The sequence below is a fragment of the Eutrema salsugineum genome, unplaced genomic scaffold (assembly GCF_000478725.1).
Source record: "Eutrema salsugineum unplaced genomic scaffold, Eutsalg1_0 scaffold_11, whole genome shotgun sequence".
Taxonomy (NCBI): Eukaryota; Viridiplantae; Streptophyta; class Magnoliopsida; order Brassicales; family Brassicaceae; genus Eutrema; species Eutrema salsugineum.
In genome coordinates this window covers 6,160,191-6,176,871 of record NW_006256901.1, presented here as the reverse complement: position 1 = coordinate 6,176,871, position 16,681 = coordinate 6,160,191, and the positions used below count along the sequence as shown (strand labels likewise).

The 16,681-nt window shown below is 32.7% G+C and overlaps 1 protein-coding gene and 1 long non-coding RNA gene across 2 annotated transcripts; both read left to right on the top strand.

Annotated features, from left to right (window-relative positions):
• The first annotated feature begins 8,300 nt into the window (after window positions 1-8,300).
• LOC18025982 (receptor protein kinase-like protein At4g34220) lies at window positions 8,301-11,101 on the top strand. Its single transcript, XM_024160382.1, is given in 3 exon segments — window positions 8,301-10,264; window positions 10,514-10,847; window positions 10,849-11,101. Coding segments are annotated over 3 exon segments (2,211 nt in total). The 5' UTR covers window positions 8,301-8,604; the 3' UTR covers window positions 11,066-11,101.
• Window positions 11,102-15,472: 4,371 nt separating this feature from the next.
• On the top strand, window positions 15,473-16,380 carry LOC112089961. The gene is made up of 4 exons (XR_002901324.1): window positions 15,473-15,627; window positions 15,782-15,883; window positions 15,965-16,125; window positions 16,229-16,380. It is a non-coding gene; the product is annotated as an uncharacterized LOC112089961 (long non-coding RNA).
• Window positions 16,381-16,681: the final 301 nt, after the last annotated feature.

The window sequence follows — 16,681 nt, the reverse complement described above, 5'->3', positions numbered from 1 at the left end:
GGGTTTTAGGGATGGGATCCATCCGTGATACCCCGGTCGCTACGGCAACTGGTCATGTCCGGGCACCGGATCCGTTATCCGCCAGGAGATCGATCAGATGCGGACCCAATACGAAACGAAGATCGACCAGTTGTACGGTCTCTTCGAGATTATGGGGGCCGACAACCCGGTGCTCATGGCGCAGTTGGATCGGCTGCGGGCAGATGGAGTTGTCAGATCATCAGCTGGGTCATCTTCTAGGAGGCAACCACTGGTGCAGACGGACGAGGAGATGTTCCGGTCTCTCGGGGTTGATCCTCCTAGAGCCGGGGATCAGGCGCCGGAAGCCTCCAACCGAAGACCCATGGATCAGGCGGCGGAAACCTCTAACCGAAGACCCGGCAAAGAACATGTGGAGCAGGACGATGGGGAGCAGGCCGATGACGGAATCAACCTTAGTTTAGATTTAGATCTAGATCTTTGGGATTTTTTTGTAATTACTAGAATTAATTTTTATTTGAATTTTAATCAAAATTTAATTAATTCTTTTTTTTTTAATTTAAGTTTTAATTCGAATTTTTTTTTTTAATTTCAATTATATAAAACGTCGTATAATGGTCGTAATATAATTATTATTATTTTAATAAACCGTTGTAAATTCGTCGTAACATGTACGACGAAGTTACGACAAAATTATACGACGACTAATACGACGAATATACGTCCGTGTTTTACGACGGTTTTACGACGAAATGATAAAATATTTTACAATTAAATTACGACGAAACTTGCGTCGTATATTTTACGACGATCCTACGTCGATTTTTAACGATGACTGTACGACGGTTTCAGTCGAAGACTAAATCGAGGCAATTGGATGTAAAGTCGTCGTAAACTGTACGACGCGTTTACGACGATATTTTTCCGTCGATGTTACGATGAAAATAAACCGTCGTATATTTTACGAAGATTTCTCTATTGCGACGATGAGGTTACGACGATTTTGAAATCGTCGTTAGTTTGTCGCAATGTTCAAAAAATCGCTAGGCGGTGGCTAGGCGGGTGATAGGAGACTAGCGCCTAGACGGATTAGTCGGAGACTAGGCGGAGCCTAGGCGTTAGCAAAATTTTTGTTAATTTTTATAAATTTTCTATCTATATATATCATATTTTAAAAAAAAACTTTAATTTTTTCTTAAAAATTATTTTATCAAAATTTATGTTTGAATAAAAAAGTAAGAAAATTTAATAAATAAAATTATAGAATAAAGTTCAACAAAAAAAATCAAATTAAAAATCATCAAATTCTTCAAACCAAAATAAGTTTTAATCTAAAAACTTTAAAAATATAAAGCAATGAGAAATATAGCTAACTTATTCTTCAAACACATCCATATATATCCACCACCTGCTCATTTTCAGACTCAAATTCAAAATCAATAGCTATATTATTTTCATCGTCGGAATCGATATCTCCTCTAGGCTCATCGTTAAAATTGAAAGTTGAAACTTAAAACAGAGCACAAACAAAGTAAACAAAGATAAAAAAACAAATTAAAAGAATACAATATAGTTATATAATATGTACAGATAGATAAAGAGAAGATTACACAAACTTGTAGAGTTCAGAAATAGAGAATAATGATCGCCTCTTGTAGTTTATGAAAGTAAAGTAGCGGAGAGGAACGAGAATGATTATATTAAGTTATTAACCCTAATCCATATTTCAAATCTTTTTTTTTCTCTCTTTTCTGTAAACCGATATTGATTTACTATCCAAAACCGTAAAATTTGACTCAAAAAAGGATAAAAATAATTAGTCTGATTTGACCGATTTTACCGATTTGGTATGATTTTTCCGATTTTCTCCGACTTGGTCCGATTTTTTACTAAACCGGATTTGCTTTACTGATTTTATGAAAATCGAATCGGCTAATCCCGACTAGCCGCCTAGGCGGCCGCCTAGTCGCCGACTAGGCCGATTTTTTGAACACTGGTTTGTCGTAATAGCCTATTACGACGAAATAACGACGATTTTGGCCGTTGTAAAACGGTGTTTTTCTTGTAATGGGTAAGCTGCAAAAATCTAAATAAATCGTACATAAGAAGTTTTCTCAATTGATTATCAATAATTAATTACTAAATTTCTCAAGAAACCGAACAATTATTGTTGTTAAAATCTAATTAATGTTAGTTACGATTTCGTTTCCTCAAAATTTTAATGCACATGCCATATTTAATTGTAGAATATCTTAGCAGCTAAAATGCATCCTATATTTTTGGAATTAATTAGAATTACATTTCTATTTACTGTTAAGATTTTTATTGTTAAAATTATATCTGTAAGTGATTTGAATGAGATTTTCCAATGAAAATGTATCCAAATTTTATAGCCAAGCATATTGCCACAAAAGTGTATGAAAATAAGTGAATTAAATAAATCAAAAATGATATATATAAAAATGTGTTTATGAAGCTTAAGGAATATATATATGTGTGTTTAGAAAATATAAGAACAATGTGTTCAATTTTTAATATCGTAAATATAGGTACTTACTCTATAAATTTTAAATTTAAATTATTGTTATAAATTTTGAGTGAAATTAGATTTGACTAATATTTTGAAAACAAAAGAGTAATTAATACAGTATCGATAACAAATCAGATTTTGTTTTAGATTTTGTTATAGATCTTGTTAGTAAATTCCCAAAGGAACAATGTGTTCAATGTAGAACATGAGTAAATATAAGTATTTACTTTATCAGTTTTATATTTAATTATTATTATAGTTTTTGAGTGAGAATATATCTGACTAAGTAATTTAAATAATAAATCATCAAATTATGTAAATCAGTAATTTCTACATTTAGAAAATATGCAATTCTTGAATTCAATACACGAATTTGCTAAATGATTAACTAATGTATAAATACTATACATGATAACTCATGTTTACAAATTATGTATGGTACATATAATATGTTTTAAAATGAAATGAATTTATGAGTTCAAGATGTTATTATATAATAGGAGATTAAATATTAGTAAAATATGTTCATTCAAATGTATAAATGATAATAAAAAACTATGAATGGTTAGTAAAAATATAAATGGAAATATGCAGTTAATGAGAAAGTATATGAAGAACACGTTTTCAAAAAAATTATTTCAGATAAATGTGTTTTACGAAATATTAAACTTTTTGGCATAGAGATAGTAGAAGAATTAAAATTAACAGAATTAATATTGTAGCTAAATATCAACTTTAATCGTAGAGCTGCCAAATGTCCAATAGTACTTCCACTTTAATATATTGTAGATTAAACAATCATCTACATAAATAAATTTTTATTTATAAGATATTACATCATGAAGTATTTACATAAATAAATTTTTATTTGTAAAAAATTACATAAATAAATCTTAGAAATATAAAAACTCAATTAAATATAGAGATGATTATTGGATAAAATGGACGAGTAATTTGAACTGAAATTCTTAACCCAGGGATCATTACAATAAAATAAATACGACTTAATAAAATTATTATTTAACACAAGACAATTCGTGTGTATAGTTGGGCTTAGAAAAATTAGTATATAAAACTTTTAAATATGTGTATCTTATAAAATATGTTAGTAAATATGTTAGTGCTTGTTATTGAAAAATAATATTACAGCAATATAGAAGAAGATGATTTGTAGGAAAGATAGAAATCAGTAAGCAAAATCGAAATACCAAGTAATGATTGGATTCCTGATTAAGAGACTGCAAGGAAGAAACACACAACGAAATAGAAACCTTTTTTTCTCATGTTTAGACACTCTTTACTAAAATTTCTGTTGGCATTTTTTTTATTGTCAATCAAACTTGTTTCCTTTTTTATCCGAAAATGTTCACTTCTTAATTTGTGGGATGAGTTTTGGGTCTTGCAAATAATAAACATATATTGACAATGTTTGACACATAATAATTAATGATTATATGTTTTAATTCAGATAAAACCAATAATATCTAATGGCTCAACTCATTTTTTGGAATTAAGAAAAAAATAATATGCACTATAATCTGCAAAGTTTATACCAATAAATATTTTTACAAAATAATTTCACTTAATTGAAGATGAAAAAAAAATTCCCGCACTACAGCGCATGTCAATTCAAAACAAAATGGCCAACTTTTTAAAGTCTCCACAAAATAGAATCTTATATATAAAAGATGACCAATTCTCTCCATATGAGTGACACCTCAGCATTTTAAAGTTAATATAGAGATGACATGTGTCAATTTTTAATTTAAAGTTATAATTTTTAAAGAAAATTAATCAATAAATTTTAATATTAAATTTTTAACCATTCAAAGAAAACGAAAAGTTTTTTTTATTAATTGATTCTTAATTAACATTTATGTCAATATTAAACAAGACTTTATGTTATAATTAATTAAAAATATTGATGATTTTTTTGTATAAAACTTTTAATTTTTTAATAATATGAAAAGTTTTTTTATTAATTAATTCTCAAATAACATTTATGTAAATATTAAACAAGAATTTATGTTATAATTAATTTAAAATATTGATGGTTTTTTGGTGTAAAACTTTAATGTTTAATGATATTATATTTAAAATTGATTGATTTATAATAATATAGCAATTGATGATTATGTTTTTTTTAGAAAAATACAAAATTTATAAAATGGAAATAATTGAAAAAAAAACCCGCACATTATGTGCGGGTATTCACCTAGTAAGATTAAAACTTCCACTATATTCGAAAAGTGAAAATTTGACACCCACATTCTAAACTCTATTAACTCGTTTAACGTAAATCATAAAACAATGTTTGTTTTAGAATACACTTGTCAAGTTGCAGCTGTATCTGAAGCAGTGGCTTTATTTATAGAGCTAGTATATGGTATATGCAGTAATACAAGGGAGCATTGTGGAGTAACTGATGACTTGGAGCTGAAGTGTAAGCTGAGTTGGACTTGTAGTTGATGTAGCTGAGCTGGACAAGCATCTTGGAGCATGGAAGATTTCTTTAATTATTCTTAGAAGAAGTTTAAGGATATATCATATATCCTTGGAGATTTGTCTTTATCTTCAAGGTGAGTTTTTGGCTAGGATTAGTCATCAGTCTTTTGAACATAGACAGATGTGTTGAAGCATCGTATGTGCTTAACACAACTGTGAAAGAATTCTTAGCATAGGATGTGACTGTTTTATAAGAGATCATAAACTAAGGGCTAAGAAATTATATTGAGAGGTTTTTGGATCACATATAGATCCTAGAACAACTGAGGCTATAATGGAAAAACGAGGTGTGTCTTGTATTTGCCTTAAGTCAGTTCAACTTATATGGTTACTGAACAGATCTAATAACATATTTTTCGTGTAAAGAAACCTATGTATTATATTGTATTCTAGTATCTGTGTTATAGTTCTTGCATTTTTATTTGGTATCTGAGATGTCATAGTATGTATTGCAAGCAGGTGAGATCATGTGGAAAAATTGGAGAGTTACCAAGACATGCTGAACAACTCGAGAGTGATCTCTAGATGCAGGGAACTATGATTTTGGAAGGCAGGGTCATGTCAATGATCAATTTAGATTTGACAAAAGAATATGCCGAACAAAACAATGTTAAGGAAGCTATCTTAAAGGCTTGGAACTCACAATACTTAGTACACAAGATATATATCTTGCTCCCAAAACCCAAAACTTTCAAACTCAATTATCAGAAAGATCTCCCAACATATTCTGCACTAAAACAAAATTAATTTTTAGAATTTTATGGTCCACAATACTTGGTCTACAAGATATATAGATTGCTCCTCAAATGATTTCTAATATTCTAAAAGTTAAAGCGTTTTTCCGGAGAGTCGTAAGAGGTGTTATTACGTTGTTGATAAGATAATGTCGAGGGAAATTCGTATTGACTTTTGGTGTCAAAAATGCACGACTTTTTTTCTTACACTGAGGCAAGGGATATATAGCTTGCTCCTCAAAATTAATTTTTAGAATTTTATGGTCTACAGTACTTGGTCTACAAGATATATAGCTTCCTCCTCAAATTATTTCTAATATTCTAAAAGTTAAAGCGTTTTTCCAAAGAGTTGTAAGAGGTGTTATTACGATTATTGATAAGATAATGTCGAGGGAAATTCGTATTGACTTTTGGTGTCAAACATATGGTTTAAAGGGATATATGCACGACTTTTTTTCTTACACTGGGGCAAGACTGGTACGATAGCATCTCCCTTGCCCAAAAAAGAAATGGGTTTGATGTAGGTTCGTTTTTTGCAAATTTTCACTATTTTTTTTCTCAAGAATATTGACCCAAACCAATCCATCTGGATATTAAAAGAAGCTTTTTGTGGGTTGTTTGGATTATCTGGAAAGACATAAACAATTTGGTTCATGAAAAAAACAAAAAATGGCTTTGGATTTTATATCCAAGATTAAGGATGAACATTAAAAATGGGTCTCAGCTGAAGGGGTGGAAACAAGCCTTTAATCAATTTCACCGCCAGACAGTGTGGTAAAGATTAACTGAGTTATGGGTACCTCCAGTGTCTTTTTTTTTTTTTTTGGGCAACGAGTACCTCCAGTGCCTTTTTGGCTCAAATGTAACGAATTGATATCTAAAAAGAATCGTTTGGGAGGTTTTGTTTGGGTATTGAAAGATCGGATGGAAGGGTACTTTCATATACAGTAGGCGTGTTTTTAATATTAAATTAATTGAGAACATGTTGGATACAAAACGAAAACGTCTGGAAAGTATGTTTGGGCGATGGAAAGTATGTTGTATAGCATTTAACGAGTAGTCTTTGGTATTTTACCAATTTTCGGTTTGCAAACCCGGCCAATCCCCGATTAAGTCAAAATTAAATATTTATATACTTATTTGTGTAGTGATTTGTTTATGTATCGCGCTCAAAGCGAATTTCACCGCTATTCGATTACGTGTCAGCTCCAGAATGAATTTTGGCCGCAAAAAGACCGTTTAGCCCTATTTTTCAATTACGTGTCATTTTTTTATTGGTTTTTATCTGATGACGTGTAAAAAAAAACTTAAAACAAATCGGTCTAAATTATTATGGTTAAATGCTTAATTATATACTCAATCAAACCGTTTTTAAAATTAGATAAACAAAAATTTAGGAAAAAAAATAGAAATTTACCATTTCTAAGGTCTTCGAAATAAACAAAAAATCTATAAAAAAAAAACGTTTTTATAAAAAAAAAACTAGAAATTTACCATTTCTAATGTTTTCGAAAAAAAACAAAAATTTAACTAAAATCTAACGAGATTTATGCTAGAATATCACTAATTATTATAGTGTTTACGATTTTTTATGTTTATAGGATTTTTGATTTCTTATATAGTTTAGTATAAATATTAGCCACTAACAAAAATGTTTTTTTCTTAAACCACAAAAACGTTTAAAAAAAAAATGGAAACTATATCTCTTAGTGATTAATTTTTTTATATTTCTAAAATTTACAAAAAAATCTAACAAAATGTTAAAAGAAACAAAAATGGAATTTATTTAAATATTAATAAATGTCGTATGAAAACAAAAAAAAAATTAACAAAAAATCTAACAAAAAAACTAAAAAAAAAATTATATGGTTTTCGATTTTTATAAACTATATACTTATTTGTCTATTGATTACCATTTCTTATATTTTAGAAAAAATCTAATTAAAATGTTAAAAAGAAACAAAAATTAGAATAAAATTTAGAATGTCGTTTCAAAATAAAAAAAAAAAAATTACGTTAGAATATCGCTAATTATAGTGTTTACAATTTTTTATGTTTAATGGGTTTTTGATTTCTATAATTTTATAAAACCAAAATTTAGTAAAAACCTAAGAAAAAATCAAAAATAATAATAAATGAAATCTATATGTCTAATGAAATATCGTTAATTATGATGTCTATAATAGGATTTTCGATTTCTTATCTCTATACTTCAGAAAACCTTTTTGCTAAAATCAAAAGCTTATTTGTAAATTTTGGATTCATCTAACTTAAAACAGATATTAAAAAAAAATAATGTTCTTAAAATTATTTATTTATAAAATTATACTTGGTAGACATATATAGCCCATGTAAGATGTAGAAAATTAACTAGTAATATTTTAATTAAAACGATTTTTTTTTTGTCTCAATTACCACACATGATGGAACTGTAAACAGAATACAGTAAACCGTAACATTCAAAAGTTTAAAGTTTAAACGTATTTAAATGAAATATAACTGATTATATTATAAAATAAAATGATATTATGACAAAACGTACAAAACATGATATTTTCAAATTTCAACATATTTACGAACTTCGACAAAAGACAAAGAACTAAATGAGAAATAACAACGACAAAAATATAATATAAAATGATTTCAAAAAATAAAATAAAATAAAATAAAAACCAACTCCGCTCTAAGCACCTCATATAGTTTTGCTCTGCTCCAATATCTCATAAATCTGGTGAACAGAACAATCATTACTTGCAGTAGTTCACCTTATCTCTCTTTTTCCCTCTTATCTCTCTATCCTATGAATAGGCATTTTTCATAAGCATACTCAGAGAAAAAAGAAAAACCCAAAAAACCATGACTTTTAGCAGAAGCAACCTCTTAAAACATTTCCTCTTACATCTTCTTCTCCTTCTTCTCCCTAAACTCCTCCAAGCTCTTAACACTGATGGTGTAATTTTACTCTCTTTCAAATATTCCATCCTCAATGACCCTCTCTCTGTTCTACGCAACTGGAACTACGACGACGAAACACCATGTTCCTGGACAGGTATCACTTGTACGGGGCTTGGGAATCCAAACTCTCCAGACATGTTTAGAGTTACAAGCTTGGTTCTTCCAAACAAACAGCTTCTTGGTTCTGTTTCTCCAAGCTTGTTTTCAATCCCAAATCTAAGAATCTTGGATCTCTCCAACAATTTCTTTCATGGGTCACTGCCGGATTCAGTCTCCAACGCTACTCAGCTTCGTGTTCTGTCCTTTGGGAACAACAACGTTTCCGGTGACTTGCCTGATCGTATCAGCAACATGGCTACTCTCCAGCTTTTGAATCTCTCCGCTAACGCCTTCACCGGTAAAATCCCTCAAAACCTCTTACTTCTCAAGAATCTGACGGTTCTGGATCTTTCCTCAAATCTTCTTGACGGATCCATTCCTCCGGATTTCAAAGGAACAAGTCTCCATTACCTCAACCTATCACACAATAAACTCACTGGCGTTATTTCTCCCGTTTTCGCCGAGAAAGTTCCAGCAACCGCCATTATCGATCTCTCCTTCAACAATCTCACAGGACCGATCCCTAGTACCCCACCAATGCTTAACCAAAAGACCGAGTCTTTTTCTGGCAATCTAGGCTTGTGTGGACAGCCATTGACGACCCTCTGTTCAATCCCTTCTACTATTTCAGACCCACCAAATATCTCTGACACTACTTCACCAGCTGCAATAGCAGTCATGCCCAGAACTTCACCTCCAACGAACCCTTCACCAGAATCACCAAACCAAACAGCCAAAAGCAAACTAAAGCCAAGCACCATCGTTGGAATCACAGTTGCAGATATAGCTGGTCTAGCTATCATTGGCATGTTCATCCTCTACCTATACCAGCTCAAGAAACGAAGAAGCTACCAAGAGTACAGCACTTTCAAAGTCTTGAAAGACTGTCTGGACAAAAACGATACATGGTCCGAAAAGAAACCGAGTCACAACCCGAAACAGAGCGTATCCGAATCGGAGAACACGAAATCTCCAGATGCGAAAACGAGATGGGGCTCGTGCATAATCAGAAAATACGACGAGACATCATCAGAAGCTAATAGCTCTGAGAGTGACTTAGAGAACCAGCTTCAAGACGAAAAGACCATTGAGGCGTTTAATCGAACAGATGGTGGACGATTGAAACACAACTCTCGAACTCAACTTGTCACCGTCGACGGAGAGACACATCTGGAGCTAGATACTCTACTAAAGGCGTCTGCTTACGTTTTGGGGACTAGCGGAAGCGGAATCGTGTATAAAGCGGTGTTAGAGAACGGCGCGGCTTTTGCAGTGCGGCGGATCGGAGCGGAGAGTTGTACGGCGGCAAAATTGAGGGAGTTCGAGCGGGAAGTTCAGGGAATCGCTAAGCTTCGACACCCAAATCTCGTTAAAGTTCGTGGCTTCGTATGGGGGAACGAAGAGAAGCTTCTCATCTCCGACTATGTCCCAAATGGAAGCCTACATTTTTCCTCCATCTACGGTGAGTTTCCTTAAACGGCGTAGGTTATAATATCTGGCGCATTTTAGTCCGTTCCCGTGTAGCATGTTCACCGTTATGGTAGAATTGATAAATCGATCCAAAATTAACATTCTTAAATTTAGTTAAAAAAAAAAATCATTGATCAAATTCAAAGCTAGGAGTAGGAGTTTTTTTTTTTGGTCAAAGGAGGTTTTGTTAATTCATGAATTATGATCTCTAAATATCAAAACTCTTTTGATATGAAAACAGTAAAATCAGGCTCGTCTTCTACATCTTCGCAAACCCCTCTCTCCTTTGAGGCACGGCTCAAGATAGCAAGAGGCATAGCTCGAGGAATTGCCTACATCCATGACAAGAAGCAAGTGCATGGCAATATCAAGCCAAATAACATTCTCTTGGACTCCGAGTTTGAGCCAATAATTACAGATATGGGTGTTGACCGCCTAATGACTCAAGCCCATTCACTCACGGCTGGCCCAACATCGAGCTCACAGCACCATCCACCAGAATGGTCTACAAGCCAGAAACCAAACCCCAAATGGGACGTCTATTCCTTTGGTATCATACTTTTGGAGCTTCTCACATTTCTTGGTCGATCAAGATTTGGTTCGCAATTCGGAGATCGATGAGAAAAGTTGGTTGTTGAGGTTGGTTGATGGGACGATTAGGGCTGAAGTGGTTCACCGTGAGGATGAGACGGTCACATGCTTTAAGTTAGGCTATGGTTGTGTATCTTCCTTGCCTCAAAAGCGACCGTCCATTAAGGAAGTGGTGCAAGTGCTAGAGAAAATGTTTGTTTAGCTGTTTATTAATTTAGCAAAATTAGCATGAATTAGTTTGTTGCAATTCAAATTAATTACTATTTTCTTATAATTATTTTTTTCTTGTTTTTTTATAATGTATCCTGCTTCTGCTTTGTTGCTTTCTGTTTATTATAAAAGTTTGTTCTAAGAGAACCATTACCAAACTATTTATTTTCATTTATTCGACCAGAATATGATATTGTTCATACGCAATACATTCATCTTGAGAGCAAATCCCAGTGACTAGGTGGATAGCCCGCGACTCGCGCGGGTAGAGTGTTTTCTTTAAATTAAGGATGTATTAAATTAGTTTTTACATTTTGGAACATATACATTTTATATGCAATATAGCCCACTTATGTTAAGATTAAGGTTTGTATGTCAATAGATTCTGGATCCGGAAAAGGTTTAACTCGAGTTAAACTGCTTTTTCAGTTGAATTTCATCCTTAAACTTTGTATGTTGTATGTAAAACAATTTGAAGGTTAACACTGTTAATTACTCTGTGTAGTTTGATTTACCTGTCGTCCATGTAAATATTTTAAGTATTTTATAATTTTTATGAAGTTATTATCAATACTTTTAAGTATTTATTATCCGTGATTATCCTTTCCTGATGAAGTTATGATTTGCTTAAACTTTGTTCGGATCGAGTTTAACCAAGATAATCCTTCCCGGTTCGAGTAAAACTCTATCCGGATCGAGTTTATCCATGAAAATCTTTCTCGAATTGAGTAAAACTTTGTCTTGTTCGAGTTTATCCGATAAAATCCTTCCTGGATCGGGTTAGACTTTGTCCGGATAAAGTTTATCCTAGTAAATCCTTCCCTGATCTAGTTAAACTTTTTTCGGACCTAGTTTGTATGAGAAAGTCCTTCCTGGATGAAATTACGATGAGAAAACCCTTCCCTGATCGAGTTTAACTTTGTCAGGATCGAGTTTATTCCAGAAAATCATTCTGGTTCGAGTAAAACTCTGTCTGGATCGAGTTTATCTGAGAAATTCTTCCCGGATTGAGTAAAACTCTGTCCTGATCGAGTTTATCCGGGAAAATCCTTCCCGGATTGAGTTAAACTTTGTCCGGATCGAGCTTATCCTAGAAAATCCTTCCCGGATTGAGTTTAACTTTGTTCGGACCGAGTTTATTCGAGTAAATCCTTCCCGGATCGAGTTAAACTTTGTCTGGATCGAGTTTATCCAAGAAAATCCTTCCCGGTTCGAGTAAAACTCTGTTCAGATCGAGTTTATCCGTGAAAATCCTTCCCGGATTGAGTAAAACTCTGTCCTGTTCGAGTTTATCCAAGAATATTCTTCCCGGATCGAGTTAAACTTTGTCGGGATCAAGCTTATCCTTGAAAATCCTTCCCTGATCAATATACCTTTAAACTCAGATATGCGTGTAATTGTCATTTTTAATATTACTTGCAACTTTCATTAACCCGTGAAAACTAAAAGTGGGTTTGTGTTAACATTTTGAGTCTCATAAATCGGCTGAACAGTTTCATATATATTCTCACATGGAATTGTGCTTAATTCTAGAACAAAAGAAGATACCCTGGTTCTCTCAGTCAACACTATAATGTATCTGTTATCCGAAATCAGATATGAACTACGGTTATTACGAACGCTAAAATTCATAACCTCTATAATGTTTCCTTCACTTAAACAGCTTCCAAACATTGGTAGTAGGGACCCATGAACCATGGCTTGAATAGTATTTTCCTGTGTGTATGGTCAACAACATCATTATATACCCTCAATTTTTTTGAATCATAAATAATATGAATAAACAATGTCCCACTACTTTATAATGAAAGAATGTAATATGGTACCTTGTGATCGATTAGAAGCAAATTATTTCCCTTTGACCGACTTTCATTGGTAGGGTATGTTGATTCCCACTTTCTTAATACCCTAACAATGATACGACGACAGGACCGTGTGGTATTAATATGATCAAGAGTCAGATAATAATCCATGATGATGTTTAGAGCTAAATGCATACTTGAAATGCCTTTATATATAGGATTTGGCAGCTTAAATAATTCTGCATTAATAGTTCGCCGCAAGTTAAACTTTTTAAGTAGATAAGATTTTGAAGATTTAAGGAATCTTTTATATATCATCATCAAATGTAGACATAAATTTTCTTTGATATCTTTTTTTTTTTAATTTAATTTAGGTAGATAATGATAATAACTGTTTTATAGATTACATATTTCACCGGTTTGTAAACGTATGATTAAATACCATAGAATATTCAATAATCTAAGGTTTGCAATTATTTGGATAGATATATGTATATATTTTAAATATTTTTCAATCCGATATACAATTAATGTAGATATTTCGTTATTCCCCTAAAATAAGTCGTAACAAATAAATATGGGTCAGTATTTTAGGTTTTCGTGTTTGTTACGCAAGAGAATTTACCCTAATTATAGCTACTGATATTTTCGACATCATGTCTATAAGATTTTTTTGTAATCTAATCTCTAGTTTTTAGCTCCTTATGTTTTCGTGGTGCTTTCGCTTTTTGTATTTACCCAAAATGCATCTACTTGTTTATGCGTAACAGTCATTATATCCAAAGAATAGCTGTGAACGTCCACATGCGTAATGTATAATAATTAATCTTGTAATATGTGATCACAAATATTGTTTGTTTAATGATTTGACCAATCCAAAAGTAATAAATCAATGTCACTTATCGAAGAACAGCGAAACTAAAGTAAAACTTCCAAAACCTGAAGAATGTAATAATTGTAAAGAATTTAAAAATCTATTTTTTTAAAAAATCTAAACTAAATCCAAAACACCTTTTTAAAATTAAAACGCTTGAAAAATTCACTTACGTTAGTTTCGGGTGTTTGAATATCCAAATCAGAGTCCCTCTTAGTTCCAACCAACGGTGGCGTTATGACCGGACAATCATTTGATATTTGTAGTTCATCAACAACTTCCACCGGCTAAATACAGAAAATTCGTAAAAGGATGAATCATTTTATTTTAATAAACTACATTTGAATATATAATGAAAGTACTATTGATAAGATACCGCTGGTGAAGAAATCATCATCATCAATAATTATATCGACTATGTAAGATGTTTTGGTGCTCTTCAGATTGTTAGGAGACATACCAATTTTAAAAAGAAAACGTTTACCGACCAGAGCGGCTAGAGCTTGAGGCAAAACGGAGGGTGGTTGCTGTTAAAAACATAAGAGCATAAAAACTGATTAAACTTATAAAAATTCTTGAAAATGTAAAAGTATGTAAAAGTGTAAATTACCCCAGCAACTTCATTAGCCAACGTATCGGCGGAGTTACGTAAAAAAGCACTTGCAACTGGTTCAAAGAGTATAAACCTCAGTTGTTCTTCCAAGTTATCAGTAACACGAAGGACAAGCTTATATCTACAGCAACATTACTAGGATCATATAAAGATATCATTTTTAAAAAAAAAATTTGAATAAATTTCGAAGTCAAAAATACGTACCTAGCTATAGCAGAAACAAGCTTATCACACTTACTACAATCAAACAGAGGAGGACTCTCATCATCAGACTTGTTTTCAACTGGATGTGCAAGGTTGGGCAAGCAATATAATAACATTGGGGATTATACTCGACACTTTCCACCTTTGCAGCAAGAACACACTTAATGGCCTAAATAGAATTATTTTAAAACTAACAATTAATGTTTTTAAATCCTCAAAATACTAAAAACAAATGAACAAATAGTACCTCAGTGGCATAGATAATTCCATGAATGGTTTTACTTGGATTTTATGCAAAGAACTTATCATGCCAAGAGTCAGTATTGGTTATCGTTGAGGGCGAACTTTGATTACTATTAATTATCAAATTGTCTTGAGGCAACCTAAATATATATATATATATATATAAATATCATCAAATTTTATAATTAACCAATAAAATAGTTTTACAGAAAATTAGATGAACTGTATAAACACAAGGTGAACCAATAAAACTCACAAGGATCTGAAGTCTTGACACTGTTGGGATAGTGGATCTAGGAGAAATTTTGTTGCGTTAAAGGCGTTTGATATACTGGAAACACCTGTACAACATTTTTTAAATTTGTATTCCATTATAAAAATGAAAAACCCTAAAAATGACGATTTAAAAAACCAATATAAAAGCACCTCCAATGGAGGTTCATCAAGGATTCATCAATGGGGTCCACAGTTTTTTTTGGGCTTTTTTAAAATAAAAAAACCTAAATTTTCAACGATACTGTCTCTTGGAGATGATCCGGACGAACCCGTCTCTTTGGGGTTCATTGGCCACATGTCACAATTGCATTGGCTTTTTGGTAAGTGGTTTCGGTGGAAAAAAACTTTGGGTTTTATTCGAAATTTTCTCGACTATGGAGGTCAGCATTCTCCGACCAATCGCCATCGCCGGAAACTCTCCCTCTTTTTCATCTCTCACTTCTGCTTTCACTTCCCCATCTCTCTTCTTCGTCTCGTCTCATTTTTCCCTGTCAGTTCCTTCTTCGGCGTTTCTGGTCTTTGGCGTGAGTGGCAAATGCAAGGTATCTTCTTCCGCGTTTCTGGTCTTGAAATTGCTCAATTTACAGTAAATTTAGATTAGTTGGGTCTTGAAATTGTTTGATTCCCCAAAAATTTGAGATTTTGGGTCATGAAATTGTTCAATTTACAGCGTGTTTTCAATCGAGCAATTTTCAGGGCAACACTTGATCTTAGGCGGTCAATTTCCGGACGAAGCGCTGCAGCGTGTTTTCAGGGCAACACTTGATCTTCTAGTTGCATATAAGAATCAGCTAGCTGGTATGCTGTGCTTATGATACAGTTTCTCTTCACTCGGTGTGGTAATGTTTACAATTATTCCCTCTCCCATCCTTCTCGCAGGAGCAGCAAAGGAGACAGAAGTATGCAGAGCTGAGAAGAGTGGAGATCGAGAAGGAGAAGCAAAAGAAGGCAGCCGAAGCTGCTGCTACTCCTGTTCATGCTATATGATCTTTAAGCTTGGATCAAAGTCATAGTGATAAGCACAAGAAGTCGTCATTTTGGTGAAATTCTCGTTCATACATATTCAGCATTGCAGCCTGCTTCCAGGTTATACAAACAAAGAAGCAGATTTCTGAATATTTCGTTGTTTTGTTTGTTTGGTAGGTGAAAAAATGGGACATTTGCATCAAGCTGGAACTGGATAGTTTGGTAAGTTTGTTTTAAAACAGAACATTTGTTTGCAGAGCAATTTTTTTTTTTTTGAGTGAACCCTTGAGAAGTTCACCATTGGAGGGGAGAATATTTGTAAAACTATAATGAGGTTCTTAAGTTAATTTATTATTAAATTTATTATTAAAAATGACTATGAACCCCAAGTACAAGCTCAGGGTTGGAGATGCTCTAAGGCTAGTATACCGTGCCATTTCGAAACACATCCCAATATGACGACACATATAACCACATATGAACTGTTTTTGGCAACATATTCTGAAACTGGATCCCCGAAATCTCCTCATAGAGTACAAGTTAAGCGTCGATCACTGTGGTGGGAAATTCAGTCAAACAAACTATTTTAAGGTTTTCCTAAAATTAAATATTATGAAACTTACACGGGAT